The sequence below is a fragment of the Panthera pardus genome, unplaced genomic scaffold (assembly GCF_024362965.1).
Source record: "Panthera pardus isolate Hobbes unplaced genomic scaffold, ASM2436296v1 HiC_scaffold_24, whole genome shotgun sequence".
NCBI lineage: Eukaryota > Metazoa > Chordata > Mammalia > Carnivora > Felidae > Panthera > Panthera pardus.
Window position 1 is genome coordinate 105,636,219 of NW_026526810.1, and position 19,373 is coordinate 105,655,591.

At 42.9% G+C, this 19,373-nt stretch overlaps 2 protein-coding genes across 3 annotated transcripts in view; one reads left to right on the forward strand and one right to left on the reverse strand.

Moving 5' to 3' along the window:
* Nucleotides 1–9,464, forward strand: RDH12 (retinol dehydrogenase 12). The gene is made up of 7 exons (XM_053889529.1): nucleotides 1–107; nucleotides 1,992–2,110; nucleotides 2,599–2,754; nucleotides 3,420–3,524; nucleotides 4,334–4,543; nucleotides 6,276–6,465; nucleotides 8,619–9,464. The coding sequence occupies exons 1-7, from the start codon at nucleotides 40–42 to the stop codon at nucleotides 8,719–8,721; spliced, it is 951 nt and encodes a 316-aa protein (XP_053745504.1). The 5' UTR covers nucleotides 1–39; the 3' UTR covers nucleotides 8,722–9,464.
* The window catches only part of ZFYVE26 (zinc finger FYVE-type containing 26), an 88,099-nt gene continuing 73,162 nt past the window's right edge, over nucleotides 4,437–19,373 (reverse strand). The window contains exon 43 of one of the 2 annotated variants that reach the window (XR_008417239.1): nucleotides 4,437–4,549. The gene's annotated coding sequence lies outside the window, so the exon portion shown is untranslated. Of the gene's footprint in view, nucleotides 4,550–10,014; nucleotides 11,275–19,373 lie in introns of those variants that run through there. The other variant, XR_008417240.1, reaches the window with a different exon arrangement.

A 19,373-nucleotide genomic window follows, 5' to 3' on the forward strand; every position in this document is an offset into this window, starting at 1 on the left:
GCTTTTGCTAAAGCGGCAGCAACTAAAGAAGTTGAAAAGATGCTGGTTGTCTTGGGACTGCTCACCTCCTTCCTTTCTTTCCTGTATGTGATAGCTCCATCCATCAGGTTTGTTTTAATTCAGTAACTCATGGAATATTTTGCAAAGTCCTGGATTGGGAGCCACAGAGCTTGTAAGTAGATGAGTTCTCAGCTGCTGAAAGAAGAGAAAGGGATGGAGACTGAGGGAAAGAAAGTCAGGGCAGAGAAAGCAGGAAGGAGGTAGTTATGAAACTGAGAAGGAAGCACCTGGGGCTGGGAGAGAAGGGGCTGGTTTAAATTCTGATGCTAGTGGATAGCTGACTCTATGACAGACAATCAAGGTAGGAGTGCTTGCTCTATCACTTTATTCCCTTGGGTTTCTCTGAAGGTCTCTATGTCCTTTCTTCACTGCTCCTACTCAAGGTTGCCCTGCTGGGTTACCATGGGAGGTCATTGCTGAAAGATTCATTGTTAAGTACCAGAAATTTTGCAAAGGAAACAAACTCTCTTACCTTTGAGACTACCCTCAACTAATGATTTGGGATGGCTTTTCTGCTGTGGGATTTCTGGAGGTGTCAAAGAAATATGCTTTCTGAGTGAAAATTTTAAAAATTGCTGACAGTAGGGGCACCTGGGTGGCTCAGCTGGTTAAGCATCCGACTTCGGCTCAGCTCATGATCCACGGTTCAAGCCCCTTGTCGGGCTCTGTGTTGACAGCTCAGAGCCTGGAGCCTGCTTCAGATTCTGTCTCTCTCTCTCTCTCTCTCTCTCTGCCCCTCCCCCACTTGTGCTCTGTCTGTCTCTCTCTCAAAGATAAATAAACATTTAAAAAAATGCCGACAATAAAGAAGATAAATGAACACATCAGAAACAGAGTGTTGCTCTAGGTCCTGGCATAGAAACCAGGTTTAAGTTCTAATTTTGCCACCATTAGCAAATGACTTGAAATTCTTTGACCCCCGTCTTCTCCTCTGTAAAAGGGGAATACTAACAGAATGAGAGGATTAAAATAAGTTCTCTACGGGCGCCTGGGTGGCTTGGTCGGTTAAGCGTCCGACTTCGGCTCAGGTCACGATCTCGCGGTCGGTGGGTTCGAGCCCTGCGTCGGGCTCTGTGCTGACAGCTTGGAGCCTGTTTCAGATTCTGTGTCTCCCTCTCTGTGTGACCCTCCCCCGTTCATGCTCTGTCTCTCTCTGTCTCAAAAATAAATAAACGTTAAAAAAATAAAAATAAAAATAAAATAAGTTCTCTATGGAAAGTGCCTAGCCTAGTGCCTAGTGCCAGTCAGATGATGCTTAGGAAATGTTAGTTCTCCCCTGTTCCCACCCTCTTTTTCAGAACTTGTCAAGTCAACTTTATGTGAAAGGATGCTCTCTGTACAGATGTCTGAACAAAAGAGGTTTCTGTCTGTGTGCTGATGGCTAGAATGGAATTTCTAGTAGGATGGCAGAAAGCCTCTGAAGATGTCAGCTCTCTAAAACTGGAAAGCAGCCCAAGAGCCATATATGTATATGGGAACTCTTGAAGTGCTGTTAATCAATTACTCACTGTTGATGCTTATTGAAGACCTAGGGCTCAGGACCATTGATTCTACTAATGCTCATCATGTATATGTTTTGAATGCAGGTTAGAGGAGGAAGCTGACCTCTGGGAACCTCTAGAGATAAAAGCTAGGTATCTGTGTTATCTAACAAGGAAGGTCTCCGTTGGCCCTGGCTCAAGAGCACTTATTCACTTCGTCCAAATGATCATTTGTAGTTTCTGGGCACATGATCTTACAACCTGAGCCAATGAGCAGGATACCTAGTGGGAAAAGAGTGTCCCCTAAAGATTCACTTTTTTGGGTCTCCTGATGACAACTTAAAGAAATTTCTCTTTGAGGATGGATGGATTTTATGTTGATCTCAGTCTGGAATTGGGAAGGATAATGCATGAATGCTTTTGTTTTCCTTTTGTTTCCCTTGCCTCTAGGAAGTTCTTTGCTGGTGGGGTTTGTAGATCAAATGTGCAACTTCCTGGGAAGGTAGTGGTGATCACTGGCGCCAACACAGGCATTGGCAAGGAGACGGCCAGAGAACTCGCTCGTAGAGGCAAGTCCTTCCCCTTCTGTGTTCATAGGACAGTGCCTCCTGCCTTTATCACTGGGGATTCTGTCCACATTTCCTTGTCTTTCCTCCTGGGCTTGGAGGTTCTGGTCAGAAATTCAAGGAACCTGGGATTCAAGTCCAGCTCTGGCACCAACTTACTCTGTACCCTTAAACAAACCTTCTTCCCTTCTCCTTCCCTATTGTATAAGGGAAATAATGATGTCCATGTAAATATTGCTCAAATCAGCTATTCTAAAGGTAGATACCAAGCCACATTAAATACCAGAGTGTAAAAGCCAGGGTTCCCAGCCTAGGGTTAAGCTGACAGCAAAGGGTCTGAGTAGTTCACTTGTGAGAACCCTGAGATGGCAATATAGCCACTCACTGTTTAGGGATGGCTAGGAGAATGTTCTGTCCACCGGTCTCAAGCTCACATCCTCTTTTTCAGCCTAGGGTTTGAACATGTTGCCCTGTCTTTGTTTTGGCCCCAGGAGCCAGAGTATATATTGCCTGCAGAGATGTACTGAAGGGAGAGTCTGCAGCCAGTGAAATCCGAGCTGATACAAAGAACTCCCAGGTGCTGGTGCGGAAACTGGACCTATCTGATACCAAATCCATCCGAGCCTTTGCTGAGGGCTTTCTAGCAGGTAAGGCCCCTGTGAGTAGACAGAAAAGCAGGAAACTGGGTGTGGGACTGATTGCTCCACCCTGTATCATCTGTGACCTTTACATCAGAACCACCATCGATCTCACTGGACAGGTTCTGCCACATGAACCAGCAGGGCAAGGAATTGGTGGTGGACAAGCTGGGCAGGATCCTTATCATCTTTTTCCTCAGCAATGGGAATGCTGGGCTCTCTGTCTGGGCTTGCACCTTGGCATCAAGGTGTGGCCCTGATGCCACTCTCTTTTCTCATCCTGAGAATCAACCTTCTGTGCCACAGGCACTAAATGAAGTTGTGCTGCTGCCAACATTTTGGAATGTTCCAGTCTCTTGGAAAATGACTACCTTTTACCAAGGACTATGAAATCCATGCAAGACAGGGACTATGTCTGTCTTGTTTTATGACTGGGTGTCCAGCGCATAGCTGAGTGAGCCTAGCCCAGAGTTAGTACTTAGTACACATTTGCTAAATGAATGAATGAATGAACGTCCAGGCAGATATCAATAACTAAATTTAGAAATCCAATGACCGTGGTTATTGAATATCACTGAGATAGGTTGAAGGGAAAGAAGCAAATACTCAGGATTACAACAGGCAGCTAGTGGGCTCCTTGCTAACTTCAGGGTCTCCTTGGTTATACTTTATAGAGGAAAAGCAGCTCCATATTCTGATCAACAATGCAGGGGTGATGATGTGTCCATATTCTAAGACAGCTGATGGCTTTGAAACCCACCTGGGAGTCAACCACCTAGGTAAGTATTTTTGAGTGACTGGAAAGCAAGAAAACCCCATCTTGTTTTCTGTAGGGAGATGACCCTATACCACTACTGAGAATCTCTAGTCAGCTTCATAGAGTTGGGGGTTTTGTTTACTATCCTTCTCCTGACCAGTACAAAAAGTGAGATCCTCCTACTTATACCATTAAGAAGCCCCAAAACTTGGAGACACCAGGAAGAAGAATGTCATTCTTGGATGGGGCCGTGGTAGTGCAAGCCTTCCCATGCAGGGCCAGGCATGCAGGGTGCAGGAATCTGTGTTTGGCTGGAGGGGGTCACATTTATAACTAAGGACCAAGCAAGTCAAGGGGTAGGCTACAGAGGAGGCAGATCTTGAGGGTCTGAGGTATGAATAAGGCTGGGGTTCAGGGTTCATGGCTCTAGTGAGGAGTTCATGGAACATGTTCTCTGGTCCTAGGCAAATACTTTAACCTTACTATTCCATCCTTCCTTCTGTACATAAATGTATTTGGGCCCTCAGTTGTGTGATCATGGCCAGAGGGTGGTTGGAAGCCATCAGGAGGCATTTCTCCTGACTGGGACAGGGCAGAGGGACAAATAAATACAGATCAAGTCTATATTGCCTTGCCTATAGTCTAGCTCTGGCCCTTGCCTTGAGGAATCCACTCACTCTGACTGATCATTTGCACTGAGTTATCACAGCATCTAAATTTGTTCATGCCCAGAAGATAGGGAGTTAATGCTGAAGTCCTATCATCAGCTCCCACCCCTAAGCCTGAGCTGTCACCCCACTCTTCAATCTCCCCTGCTGGCTCTCCTCACAGGCCACTTTCTTCTTACCCACTTGCTCCTGGAGCGGCTGAAGGAATCCACTCCTTCACGGGTGGTGAACCTGTCATCGGTAGTCCACCACGCTGGCAAGATTCGCTTCCATGACCTCCAGGGTGAGAAGCGCTATAGCCGAGGTTTCGCTTATTGCCACAGCAAGCTGGCTAATGTGCTTTTTACTCGTGAGCTGGCCAGGAGGCTCCAAGGTAAGTCTGGAGAAAGGGCCAGGGTTAAGATGGCAAACGGACTTCCATTTAGATTAGAGGTTCTGTTTAGATTAGAGGTTCACAGAAACTTGCGAAGTCAAGATATCAAACATGCGCATTTCAATGGTAGCTTTACACACTAAGGTGAACAAGGTCATAAACAGACTAAAAATAATTCTTGTTCCTGGGAAACTTAAAATTGAACAGGGGTTAGGAATCTATAAAGTTACCTTTCATTTATGTCACATCTTTTCTCCTATTTACCATCTTATTTGACTTTTCACAGCAACCTCTTGTAATAGGCAGGGCAGGTACTCTTATTACTATTTTATGGATCCAAGCTGAGGTTTCAAGAAGTGGCTAGCCCAAGGTTACATGGCAAGTGGAGGAGTCAGGACTGGAATATGGGTACTCTGGTTTAAATCCAGGGTGCTTCCTTCTGTGTGTGCTATTTGCCTTGAGGTTCACATGGTGAGCTAAGCTACAGGGCTGCCTCTACCTAAAGTCAGAGAGACCAGATTGGATTTTGGCCCCCTGGGTCTGAGCTCTTGGTGTACCACATATGATCCACCTGTGTATATGTGCATGTCCCTTTAATTTCCCCTGACTTCATTCCCTCAGCTGTAAAATGAGGTGAGGCTTCACTTAATCCTATGATTCTGTGCTCCCCTGAAGTTTTTGCTGAGCTGCTGGCTTTGACATCTGCAAACCTGGGGGACCATTTGCCACAGGGAATACACCAGAGTTTGGGAACAATGGTATTTACTATCAGAATACAGAGGGTAGAAGAATAGGGTAATTATTAGAAGAAACAATAATAATGACAATAATAATTGAGAGTTTTGTGTGTGCCATATATTATACATGTCTAAACTCATTTAATACAACATACCTATGAGGTAGGTGCTATTATTTTCCCCCACTCCACAAATGAAGAGATAGATATATCTCACTACAGATATATTAAGAAACTTGACCAAGAAAGTTTCCTAGCTGAGCCAGGATTCAAATGCAGATAGTCTAGCTCTAGAGTCTATGCTCTTTATTCTTCCTCAGAGTTCAGACCTTGGCCCTGCAGCCTATTAGGTATGACCGTGGGCAATTTACTCAACTTCTTTGTGACAAGAGTTCAGTTATGTCAACTGTAAATGGGCACCTTACAAGACTCATGGAGAATTACATGAAATAATACATGTAAAGCAAGCAGCATAGCCTTTGCACATAATAAGTACTAAAGATAGTAGAGGTACCAGTGGTGTCTTGGGACCATGTTAACCTCCATTATCTCTATCAATACCCCTCAAAGTACCCTCCCCATAAAATGTGCTTGCTCAACAATTACAGCTCAAAACAAGTTTCCAGCCTCCTACCTCCCAACAAGTCGCTTCCCCTAAGCTCCTTCTATAGAAATTTCAAAGATACTACTATCCATAATTGATACTACTACTCCTACTACTACATGTGGTTGTTTCTACTATTAATACTTAAGCCACAGAGTAAAAGTGGCATTCAAATGGAAGGATCTTCAATCAAGAACTCCTTGTGGAACATAGAAGGCTGGGAAGGCTATAGATGTTTCTGGAAGAGATAGATTCTACTTGGCTGGGAGAGGTACCTTCTGAACCCGGGGTTTTGTTCTCTGAGTCCCTTCTCATTTGTGCATTTTTTTCACAGGAGATGAACTGTTGGGCTCCGATGTGTCCCTGGGCTAACTGTGCTTTCTTTGCCCCAGGCACAGGGGTCACAACCTACGCTGTGCACCCAGGCGTGGTCAGCTCTGAGCTGATCCGGCACTCCTTTCTGCTGTGTCTGCTCTGGCGGATCTTCTCCCCCTTCGTCAAGTCGGCACGGGAGGGGGCACAGACCAGCCTGCACTGTGCCCTGGCTGAGGGCCTGGAGCCATTGAGTGGCAAGTACTTCAGGTGTGTGGAGGCGGCACGGGTTTTCTCCACCAGTTTGTATGTGGTAAGGCACAGGGCTCCCTGGGCTCTGCACCCTGCGCTAGTGGCCAAGTTTGTGCGTGATAATGGAATCCAGGTTTAGGTTGGGCCTGCACACCAAATGCTGTTACTTTTCCAAGGGAGCTTACATTAGAAACTTGAAAAGAGCTGCTTTTATGGTTCTGTTTTATAACTGTGTGCCACATTTTCAGTAAGTTTTGTGGCTGAGGGCCGTCAGACTGTCCCTGTTGGTTATGCTTTGGAAAGAACATCCAGAGGGCTTCCTCTGGATCCTTTTTCTCCTCCTTGAAGTTTTTGGCTGACTTCTTTAATAAATTCTTTAATACAACTTAGCACAAAGCGCTGGGGCAAGGTTACCTCTCCCCATTGTCCCCCAATGCTGCCAAGAGTGGTACTATCTGTTGGAATAACAGAAATAGACATTTCACTGTTGAGTCTTGCCACAAACTCAATGGGAATTCAGATGTTGGGAATAAAAGGAAGGGCAAGATTCAGTCTCCTTCCCATTCCATGGCTTGAACCATCCCAGTCTGCTATTCTTTCCTGTTTGCTGAAAGTTGCTGATTGGTACACCATTTATTAAATGAAGCATTGGCAATGACCTCAGTGCCCAACAGTAGAAGAATGGATAAATAATAGCTAATGTTGCTTAAGCTCTTGAAAGTGTTTGGTACTCTTTTTTTTTTTTTTTTGTTTGAGAGAGAGAGTGTGTGCACACGAGTGGGGGAGAGGGTCAGGGAGAGAGAGAAAGAGAATCTTTTCTTTTTTTTAAGTTTGTTTGTTTGTTTATTTATTTATTTACTTATTTATTTAGAGAGCATAAGCAAGGGAAGGGGTAGAGAAACAGGGAGAGAGAGAATCCCAAGCTGACAGTGCTTGACAGTGCAGAGCCTGACACAGGGCTTGAACCCAAAGTCTTGGAACATAACCTGAGCCAAAATCAAGAGTTGAATGGTCAACTGTCTGAGCCACCCAGGCACCCCCAAAACAAAATACTATTTAAAGAAAAACACCATGAACACTGTGTTCTGCCCCCACCTCCCAATCTGTCTAGCTTCCAGTCCCCTGTTCCCTCCAAAAGAGAACAGGGTACTTAGTCTGGGGTTCATGGGGCACAAGTGGGTCCATGGATAGAATTCAAGGGGTCTGTGAAGTTGGACAGGAAGGTAATTACATCTTCATTTTCACTAATCTCCATCTGAAATTTGACATTTCACTTTGATAACCAATGTCGGCCATCACCTTCTAGAGTAGCAGGGATACCTGTGACTTTGTCACCAATAAAACTAAGTATTTTCACATCCCCTGGCAGTTGTTGCAGGTGTCTCACGATGTCACTTCTGCTCACTGCCACTTTACAAGCAGGTGGATGTCGGCCCCAGCACTAGCTCTTGTTACAGAGCACATTAACAAAGGAGCCTGTGGATCACTTTACCACGAAGCTGTTTTTAAAATATTTTATTTCATTTCATTTTATTTATTTTTTAATTATTTTTAACATTTATTTATTTTCAAGAGACAGAGAGAGACAGAGTGTGAGTAGGGGAGGGGCAGAGAGAGAGGGAGACACAGAAACCAAAGCAGGCTCCAGGCTCTGAGCTGTCAGCACAGAGCTCGACGTGGGGCTTGAACCCACCAACCGCGAGATCATGACCTGAGCTGAAGTCGTACGCTTAACCGACTGAGCCACACAGGCGCCCCTGTTTTTAAAATATTTCAAAACTGAATTTCAATACAATTAGTTCTTTTTCATCCAAATATTTTATACATTTAGAAATATATTCTGGGGGCGCCTGGGTGGCTCAGTCGGTTGAGCATCCAGCTCTTGATTTTGGCTCAGGTCATAATCCCAGTGTCATGGGATCAAGCCCTACTCAGGCTCTGCACTCAGCATGGAATCTGCCTAGGATTCTCTCTCTCTCTCTCTCTCTCTCTCTCTCTCTTTCTCTGCCTCTCCACCCTGCTTGTTCTCTCTGTCCCTCTCTAAAATAAAATTAAAAAAAAAAAAACATTTTTAAAGCAAAAAAGAAATATATTCTGATAAAGAGGCCAAAAACTTTTCCAGACTGTCCATTTCCACTCCTGGACGTTCATGCTGTTTCTCTGCCCTCCAGTGACTGCAAGAGGACCTGGGTGTCTCCAAGGGCCCGAGATAACGAAACAGCTGAGCGCTTGTGGAATGTCAGCTGTGAGCTTCTAGGAATCCAGTGGGAGTAGTGCTGATGGAAGAGCCACAGCTTTATCAGGCCTAGTCCACATCATACTGAAACAGGACCAAGGAAAAGGCCAGTTCTGAAGGGTTGTCCTCCTGGTTGGCTGCTGTTGAGGATCCTGTCCTGCTCCGATTCTCCTGTCTCTTCTGGAAAACTTTGCACACCCAACTCTCTTGTGAGGCTGTTCCATGGCACAAGATGTTCACACCTATAGAGAATTCTTCCCCAAGGCTTGCAGAGTCAGCTGCCCTCTCCAGGCAGGAGGGCTGCACAGATGCCAGGCTGGGCACAAGGATGGCAGAAGAGCCTGGAAAATTAGGTCAGTTTCCTCACCAATACCAGAAATGCCAGCAAGCATGCTCAGCTGAGGTGACAGGAGCGTCAGCGTTATACACTGTATTTCCAGGGACTATAGACCCAAACTCTGGACTGATCTCTCTTTGAGATACTAGTCACAACTCCGGAGTCTGGACCAACTCAGGAAAATCATGGCTAATCCTTGGCCAACTTTAGTTTCTTTCTCTGATCATTCTGGAGCCACTGCATGAAGCTGGGCCCTCCCATTTTCTTTTTCTGGTTCTTTTTAAGAAGTTAAAAAAAAATTTTTTTTTGCTAGGTTTATTAAGATATAATTAACATATAATACTGAGTAAGTTTGGGCTTTCTCATTTTTGAACATGTAGATAGTTTCCTTCTACAAAGTTGCCTTTACCTAAATTTGTAGAGAAAATAAAGTCTGTGCATTCATCTTATTGCCTTATTTATTTTGTCAGGGTAGCAAGGGAGAAATGCAACAAAGTGGGGAAGCCAGTCTTCTAGTTTAGTGAGTAGTATCTCACCCAACCAACCATAATCTTCTAATATCACATCTGAGTGCAAAATAAGATGGTTCAGTTGGGTATTTTCTCCAGTTTCTTCCAGCTCTCCGATTTTATCACAGAACATGTAACAGAAGGGATTTAAATCACACAGATGCTGATATCCCCTACAGATTAAGGTCAGAGGTAATATAGGATTTCTTTTAGTTTGATACATAGATTTAGAAAAACCAAGCCCTCATAAACCCTTGACCAAAAATCGCAGCTGATGTCTCTCCTCGCCTCCCTTGCTCTCTTATGCTGTGTTTCCGGGCCACCTGCTGCTTCTCTCAAGTGCTGAAGTTCACCAAGAAGAGGCAGGTGCAGATGTGCCCCATCTGTCAGCTAATTGACACAGGAAATCATGTTATTGGTTCTAGTTTTAAAGCATCCAAAGGGCCTCTGGATGACAAAAATACCCTTTCCTTCCATAGCAAGGAGACTTTTCAAAAAACCTTTTTATTCCTTAGATTTTCAAGTAGATAAAAATGTAACAAGTAGTATGAATCCCCATGTACCTACCCATCATCCAGCTTCAACAGTAACTTTTGCCAATCTTTTTTTGTCTATTTCCTCCATGACATTTTTTTCTGGAGGTGACATGGAATATTCTCAAGCACATTCCAGACATTGTACATTCGCCCATAAATAATGTGCATATCCAAATAAGAACCTTTGTTTTTTACAAAACCACAATGCCGTTTTCACTCCTGAGAACATTAATAATTTTTGAATATAAGTTAATTCTTGGAGTTCAAGTTTCCCTCGTTGTCTCACAAATGTCTTCTTACAGTTGGTTTGTGCAAATCAGGGAAAGAGAAATGGTCCTGAAAAAAAGAGGAAGCTTTTCTTTCCTGAAGCCCCAGCAAATCTCCTTGTGCCTCATTGGCCTGAATGGATACTACAGATGGGCTATGTTAATTGGCTTAAGTCAGTCATTATCCACACCTGAGCTGGGGGCCATCCCGCCATCCCCACCCAATGGGGAAGAATAGTAGCTAACATACAGCACTTACATTAATTAGGATTAGCTGCCCTCACACGAACTCTCTATTTTTATCTCCATTTTACTGATGAAGCACAGAGAAGTTAAGTAGTTGGCCAAAGTTCATACAGCTGATAATTGGTGGAATGGACCCCCCCCACCCATAGTCTGACTCCAGGATCTGCTCTCTTAATTGCTATGCTGTATTGCTTCCCATGGTGGGGGAAGCAAAAAATTCCAAGGAAAAATCTGGGAACATGAAGGGGCAAAGGGGTGGGTGGGGGGATAGTACTAGGGAAGCAACCAATATATGCTTGCTATTGGGACCTACAGTCTGTGCTCATAGGCTGTTGGGTCTGATGAAAAGCCTGGTGAAGACTGGAGGGGAAAAAAGAGAGGAAAAAAACAAAACAAAACAGCCAAAGGTCACGCAAGGGTAGGAGGCAAGGCTGGTGAAGAGCATTGCAGGGCATGGATGATCCTGGATGTCTCTTCTGGGCTGCAGGAACAAGCATAAACCAAAAAGCAGGAGTGTGGGCTGTGGAAGGCAAGCGTGCAGAGCTGCTCTCTGCACAGTAAGGAGAACAAGCAGACAATGGGTATGAGAGCAAGGACTCCCACCTGTGTGCTAGTTTAAGCACTAATAAGCATTGGCACATTGAAGCAAGAGGGGTGGGCTTGGGGTGGGACACTTATGCACTTCAGAGGGGGCTGGCTGTAGGTAGAAGAAACAAAACCAGGTATGAGCTACAAAGAGTTGGTTCCAATTACCACATCTAGGCAACACTGGTATTGGTGGTACACGGTTCGTGAGTAAACCCGCTCCCAAGGCTGGGTTCCTCCACTATCACTCATTCAAGTATAGCCATTTTTATTAAATTGGAGTCTTCTTTTTCAGAGGGACATCTTTTTCAGAGAGACAATGCTAACACATTCAAAAGATTGTTCCTAAAAATACACGGAATCTTTACATTATGTGTGTTTGGAATCCTTTGGGCTATTACATTTTATAAACTTTTCACGTTTGCCAGGTTACTTGCTAGTATGATTGGCTTGATGAAGGTTATACTACTCTTGATTTGTGTCAAATATCTGAAATCTGAAAAACCTCTTTGTACATTTTCTAAGATACTCAGAGACCATGGGGCCAATTGCGGGGGGCAAGGGGGCTTTTAGCCTCAATCTGGAGTACAGAGGTTGGGTATTGGTACTCTAACAGCAAGGGAGCAGAACGTAGAACTCAGGGCAAGACAGGCAGCTTGAATATAAGATCCTCAGGGTCTAATGCTAGGAGGAACCTGGGTGAGCTGGGGAGACAGATGAAAGCAATTTGCATGAGAATCTGGCACCCAAAAGGAAAGGACTTTGCTCCCCTCAAGCCTAATGGCCTTAGGAACTTTGGGGGCTGAGGGCTGACCTTAAGGTCATGGTGTCTGGTGGAGAAATTCTTTCTCTTAACTTTTGGACTTGGGGGGCAAGGGGGGGCATTCCCTGCATTGTTATCTAACCCTGGTCTCTGGAAAACATGGAAATTGCTCCAGTGCAACTCCCCTAATTATAACCTCCATACTATCCTTTCCTTCCTGAAGAATGACTCTACTTGAAATGTGCATTATTTCCTGCCATCCTTGGCATGTGGCACAGCTCTCAGCCAGCTCAAAGTGGCAGAGGGCTCAGGGCAGTTGCTCCTAACCACAATACTACACTGCCTCTCACTTAAAGAAACCTGTGAAGTCTTATTTGGTCAGGGAAAATATTTTCAATCTGAAGTTTTCTATCCTATTTCAGATAGTTGGATGCATTTGTGCCTAACACCAAATATATGAGAACTGAACAGCAAAGAATGCTAAAAATGAGGGAAAAAATTAGGTGTGTATATTGATTTACATGTTGTTGGTATTTTCATAATATAAAACAATAGTTGTTCCCCTTGTTCGGATCCAGACTCAACCATTTCTCGTGGCCTTCAGGTGCTCCTGTGAGACACAACCTCTCTCAGCCCTACTTCTCTGTAACTGCCATGTGCTCAGACTTCATCGTGCCTCCATATAGGCTCCTGCTCAACACCAGAAGTTTTGTCTAGTCTGTTCAACCTGGACAAGGAACAAGTGCCAGCCCTGGCCTCCTGTCATCTTTTTAGAAAGACTTGTCCCAAGTTACCAACCAAGCAAGGGAAAGGCCCTGGCCCAGCACAAACAACACTGGGAGCGGATGGGTTAGCATCATTCAACCTCCACTTCTCAGTTTCTCCCATGACCACAGAGGCCATTTTCCTTCCACTTTACTCATGCTATGGATATGCCTTCCTGCCTGGCAGAGTGCCCCTCAGGATACGGGAGACAAGATCCTGTGGAGGAAGACTCAGGGATTACAGTCATCCCGGACTTCTCTGCCCTGAGGTGCTTCTCTAGCTGCTCCAGGCCCACTGCCTTCATGATCCTGGCTTCTGTTATGCTTGGAAACCCTTACTTAGCCTAGCCCAGGTGTGGAAAATTTTTCCCTTTGACTCAACTGAGACTGGCCTAAATTTCATAAAGATGAAACCTGTCTGGGAAACTAGAGGAAAAGGAAACCAAAGAAACATAAAAGTCAAGAAGCAAACAGTTCCAGGGCACAGATGACCTAAGTGATGACTAGCTGTCACAGATTTTGGCTGACACCTAGCCCTTGTCCAACTCAGCTCTGTACTCCGTGTTGCTATGCCTCTGAGCCTTGGCAGACACGCCGTGTGTATTTGGCCTATTTTGGTTACAAGCTAGACGTCCATTTTGAGCAAGCTTAAGCCAAAAAGCAGAATAGTTTGCTCATAAATTCAAGGAAGGGTTGGATATGAATAGTGGGAAAGGGCAGGGATGAATCTCAGAAATAACCAGAACTCAAGCATCAAGCATCACCATGCCTCCTTCTCTACAATATTTGCTTTCCTTTGGATGTGGACTTCACTTCAGAGTTAAGTGGCAAGAAGCTTGACTGTTGAAAACTGTCAAGCCTCACACCTCGTGGAGTCCATCATTAAAGAGACACTGCAGCAATTTTCTATACTTCGTATTAAAAGAACCTCAGGTTTGGCAGGGGTCAGATGCTCACACATAGTATTTAGCTATGGTAAGGGGGAAGAGTCATGTAAGGATGTGACAAATGTAGAGGTGGCATTTCACATCAATGAGAAAAACATGGACTATTCAATAATGTAAGACAAATAACTATCTAAATGAAAACATAAGGTTAGATTCTCTATTTCACACAAAAAAAGCAAAAATATTAGAAGAAAATGTAGGAGAATATCTTTAAGCCCTTAGAATAGGGAAGGCCTTTTTATTTATTTATTTATTTATTTATTTTTTAACGTTTATTTATTTTTGAGACAGAGAGAGACACAGCATGAACGGGGGAGGGGCAGAGAGAGAGGGGAACACAGAATCGGAAGCAGGCTCCAGGCTCTGAGCCATCAGCCCAGAGCCCGACGCGGGGCTCGAACTCGCGGACCGCGAGATCGTGACCTGAGCCGAAGTCGGACGCTTAACCGACTGAGCCACCCAGGCGCCCCAGGGAAGGCCTTTTTAAGACATGAAAAGCAAAATGCATACGGGAAAGGAGGGATACACCTAAAACACACACCAGATGGGGTGCCTGGGTGGCTCAGTCTGTTAGGCATCTACTTCAGCTCAGGTCATGATCTCATGGTTTATGAGTTTGAGCCCCACACTGGGCTCTCTGCTGTCAGCACAGAGCGCCGCTTCCGATCCTCTGTGTCCCTCTCTCTCTGCCTCTCCCTGGCTTATGCTCTCTCTCAAAAATAAACATTTAAAATAAATAGATAATAAAAAAATAACACACCAGAAATAACGTTAAAACTCAAGTGATATTGGTAAACATGTGTAATGCAGGCCAGGTATACTGGGAAATAGGCTTTGAGATGGACATTAGCACACAGGGAGCTTGCTGGGAGTATTCTTGGGAACAATAACCATGGGGTGTAATGGAAACAGGGTTGGGCAGAGGGTGGAGTGGAACAGTGGTGCAGTCACAACAAAGGCTTAGACGATCCTAAACCCACAGGGGGCTCTAGAACTGAGTTATCTTGGATTGAGGAAAGAAGGGTGGCCTTTATAGACCCACACTGCCCAGTTACTGGATGTGGACAGCTTCCAGGGAGGGGACATAGCCTGGGCAAGGTGGCTCTTTCTGATGAGGGTAAGTTCTAGAGAGAGAGACTCAGCTGAGAGCTGTTAGCTGCCAACACTCTCAGCATCTGGGGTATAGGTGTTTCATTTCTGAAGCGGGGAATCTGGTTGGCATGCCACGGCATCTGCTGCAGTGACAGATGTATATCAGATACAAAAGTGGTAGCCATATTATATAAAGAACTTTTACTTCTCAATAAGAACAAGATAGAATACCTGACAGAGTACTTTCAAAAGATATAAACAGGAGGGGGGCACCTGGCTGGTTCAGTCAGTAAAGCATATGACTCTTGATGTTGACGTCATGAGTTCAAGCCCACATTTGGCATAGAGATTACTTAAAAAAAAAAAATAAATAAAAGAAATATATTTTAAAAAAGATATAAGCAAGGGGCACCCTGGGTGGCTCAATCGGTTAAGCGTCCAATTTTGGCTCAGGTCATGATCTCACAGTTTGTGAGTTCGAGCCCGGTGTCAGGCTCTATGCTGACAGTTCAGAGCCTGGAGCCTGCTTCGGATTCTGTGTCTCCTTCTCTCTCTGCCCCTCCCCCACTTGTGCTCTGTCTCTTTCTGTCTCTAAAAAATAAATAAATGTAAAAAAAAAAAAATTAAAAAAAAAAAGATATAAGCAGGAAATTCACAGAAGAAATAAAAATGGCCAGGGGCACTTGGGTGGCTCAGTTGGTTAAGCATCTGCCTTTGGCTCAGGTCATGATCTCACAGTTTGTGGGTTCTCACAGTCTGTGAGATCTCACAGTCTGTGCTGACAGCTCAGAGCCTGGAGTCTGCTTCAGATTCTGTGTCTCATCTCTCTCTCTCTCTGCCCTGCCCTGCTCGTGCTCTGTCTGTCTCTGTCTCTCAAAAATGAATAAATGTTAAAAAAAGAAATAAAAATGGCCAATGTATCTTAGTAGTTATCAGGGAACTACAAATTAAAACAATAACAGTATCATTTTTCAATAGATTGTCAAAAAGGACAGAGCTTAGCAAATGTTGATAAAAGTCTAGGAAATAGGTATTTTTATATACTGCTGATATGAGTGGAAGAAATGGTGAAGCCATTTCTACTCAGAAAATTCTGCTTCTTAGTATCTATAGCAACATTAGTGTATATATGCAAAGAGGCATTTTTTTTGTACTAGCAAAAAGTTGGAAACAATCTAAGTGTCCAATTGGGGAAAATTAATCTTTGATATAATCATACAATGGAGTATTAGTATACTTGCTTTTGGGATAACTACTCCCAAAGTAATTATATTAAAAATTATACACACACATATATACATACAGACATGAGTTATTGGCTACATTGGTGAATAGGAGAATGATGAATGTGTGCAGGTGATAAGATTTATATTTAAAGATTACACACATATAACATGATACCATATATTTTCTGTGGGTGCATATTTAAGTTTGTAAAAGCACAGAAAAAGGTCTAAAATCATATCTAATGAATACAAAAGAGGTTGCCCCTGGGAAGGATTGATAGAACATACATTTCATTTAAAAAAAAAAAACCCAGAATATTTTACTTGGAAATTAGAAATTAATGATTTCCTGCTGGTGGGAATGCAAATTAGTGCAGCAGAGTATGGAGTTCCTGAAAAACTTAAAAATAGAACTACCAAAAAACAAAACAAAACGACCTGCTATATAATCCAGCAATTCTACTTCTGCGTATTTATGTGAAAACAGAAACACTCATTCAAAATGGTATATGCACCCCTATGTTCATTGCAAGATTATTTACAATAGCCAAGACACGGAAGCAACCCAAGTGTCCACAGATAGATGAATGAATAAAGAGGTGGTGTATACATACATAGTGGACTATTACTCAGCTATAAAAAGAATGAAATGTTGCCATCTGTGACAACACTGACAGACCTGGAGGATATTATGCTAAGTAAAATAAGTCAGAGAAAGATAAATACCGTATGATTTTGCTTGTATGTGCAAACTAAAAAACAAAATAAATAAACTAACAAAACAGAAACAGACTCAGATGGGGCACCTGGGTGGCTCAATCAGTTAAACGTCCAATTTCAGCTCAGGTCATGATCTCACAGTTTGTGGGTTCGAGCCCCGTGTCAGGCTCTGTGCTGACAGCTCAGAGCCTGGACCCTGCTTCGGACTCTCTCCCTCTCTTTCTGTCCCTCCCCCTCTCTCTGTCCCTCCCTTGCTTGTGCTCTCTCTCAAAAATAGACATAAAAAAATTAAAAAAAAAAAGAAAAAAAAGAAACAGACTCAGGTACAGAGAACTATCTAGTGATTACCAGAAGGAGGTGGGCAGGTGGGGGGGAAGATGAGTGAAATAGGTGAAAGAGATAAAAAGGTAAAAACTTCCAGTTATAAAACAAATAAACAATGAGGATTTAACGTACAGCATAGGGAATATAGTCAATAATATGTAACAACTTTGTATGGTGGCAGATGGTAGCTATCCTTATCACCGTGACCACTTCTTAATGTACATAAATGTTGAGTCACTGTTGCACACTTGAAAATAATGTTACACGTCAACTATACACTAATGAGTAAAAATTAATACTTTCAGTAGACACTGTGGGCTGCCACTGTGTCTGTGACTGGTGTTGACTGATTAACTCATTGTAGTGTTCTCAACCCTAGGTGTATTTAAGTTTTTTTTTAAATTATTTTTTTAATGTTTATTTTTGAAAGACAGAGAGACAGAGAGACAGAGAGCAAGTGGGGGAGGGGCAGAAAAAGAGGGAGACACAGAATCTGAAGCAGGCTCCAGGCTCTGAGCTGTCAGCACAGAGCCCAAGGCGGGGCTCGAACCCACAGATGGTGAGATCATGACCTGAGCCAAAGTTGGACACTCAACCTACTGAGTCACCCAGGCTAGGCGCCCAACCCTAGGTGTATTTTAAAACATAAAATGCCAATGCCTAGGTCTTACCTCAGAGATTCATATTTAATTGTTGTATTCTTGGGCAAAGGTCCTTGGACTGCTGGTCCAAGGCAATCATGGTGATCACAATTCCTTTGGAAGTAATTAGTCATGGAAAAGGCATGTGACTCAATCATGGCCCATGGGATATGGAAGGATACTCATTGGTAACTTCTGGTAGAGGCTTCCACATTGACCAAAAAGTGAGACACAGGAATAAATTTTTTGTCTTCTTCTATTGGATGTTGTCATGGCTGAATATGTTATCTGAACCCACTGCAATTATCTTGAGTCACGAGTGGAGCTGAGGTGGTCCAAAGACTAAGCTCACATGCTGAGGGAAAGGTGGAAAGGACCTGGGGTGCTGATGATAAATTAGTGAGTCACGGAATTAACCAAGTCTGGAACTATCCTCCCTTGTGACTTATTGTTATAGGACACAACAAATGGTCTTTATTGTTGAAGTCTATGTCCTGATACAACATTATTGTGTTGGGCCATATAAAAATGCTAATGTTCTGCCAGTTTTTCCTTTTTTTTTTTTTTTTTTTAGAAGGCTTTTTGCCCAGTGTGGAGCCCAGTGTGGGGCTTGAGCTCACAACCCTGAGATCGAGACCTGAGCTGAGATCAAGGGTTGGATGCTTAAATGGTTGAGCTCATCAAGGTGCCCCAAATTCTGTCATTTTTTACATACATTCCCCCCATCATTACTCCTGACCTAAGGCAGATGTCTTCCTGACCTACTTTCGTTACCTCCAATTTCCTTACTGGTAAAGTGACATTTTGACTCTGCTTTCAGTATATTTTTCTCCACTCCACAGATCTGTCATTTTTCACTAACTTCAGTCTCAACAAGGTTAATCTAACATCCTAGTACAGAGTCTCAGTAGTTGTGGCTATAATACTTTCACAGGTGTTTATCCAAGTTTTAGTTTGTGTATAATCTATTTTTTCTACATATGGATATATGATATCTCTTAACCAAAAACAATCAGCTGAGAAGATCATAGAACATGATGTACAACTTGTTCTGATAGGAGGAGTAGATTAACTGCTGTAACAAACAATGCTAATCTTTACTGGATTAATACAATAAAAACTTATTTCTTATTCATTTCACAGTCCAATGGGGTGAAAGTGAGGGGTGGCTCTGCTCCACATGGCTTTCATCTCAATAAAATCACTAATTATGTTGTTGTAATCATCCAATATTTTATGTTCTGGTGGAAGTTATTATTAGTTACCTAAAGAATTTAAAAAATATAAAATGTAATTGTATTTAAAATCATTGCAATTTAAATATGCTTTCATAAAAATGTAAATTAAAGAAATGCAAAAATAAAAATTACTTTAAATGTCTTACGTAATTTTCTTCTAGAATATTTAAATTATATACCAAAATTAAAGGGCAAAATACAGTACAGCTATGAATATCAACATTTTAAATAAAGTTTATTTAAGTAAAGCTAAATCTTTAAGCTTTTGAAAATTTAATTCTATGCTTCGGATTCTTTGTCTCCCTCTCTGTCCCTTCCCATTCTCACTCTGTCTCTTTCTCAAAAATAAATCAACGTTAAAAAAAAATTTTTTTTTAAAGAAAATTTAATTCTATGAATTTTTATAAAAATAAAACTATTCAAGATTCTGGGGCACCTTGTTCAGTGGAGTAAGTATCCAACTTTGGCTCAGATTATGATCTCACAATTCATAAGT

Bases quoted from the DNA above. Each gene is read 5' to 3' on its own strand.
- RDH12 (XM_053889529.1), top strand. From the start codon at position 40: ATGCTGGTTGTCTTGGGACTGCTCACCTCCTTCCTTTCTTTCCTGTAT. The intron at 3,525-4,333 runs GTAAGTATTTTT...CTCTCCTCACAG, and splicing joins CCTGGGAGTCAACCACCTAG to GCCACTTTCTTCTTACCCAC. The intron at 4,544-6,275 runs GTAAGTCTGGAG...TCTTTGCCCCAG, and splicing joins GCTGGCCAGGAGGCTCCAAG to GCACAGGGGTCACAACCTAC.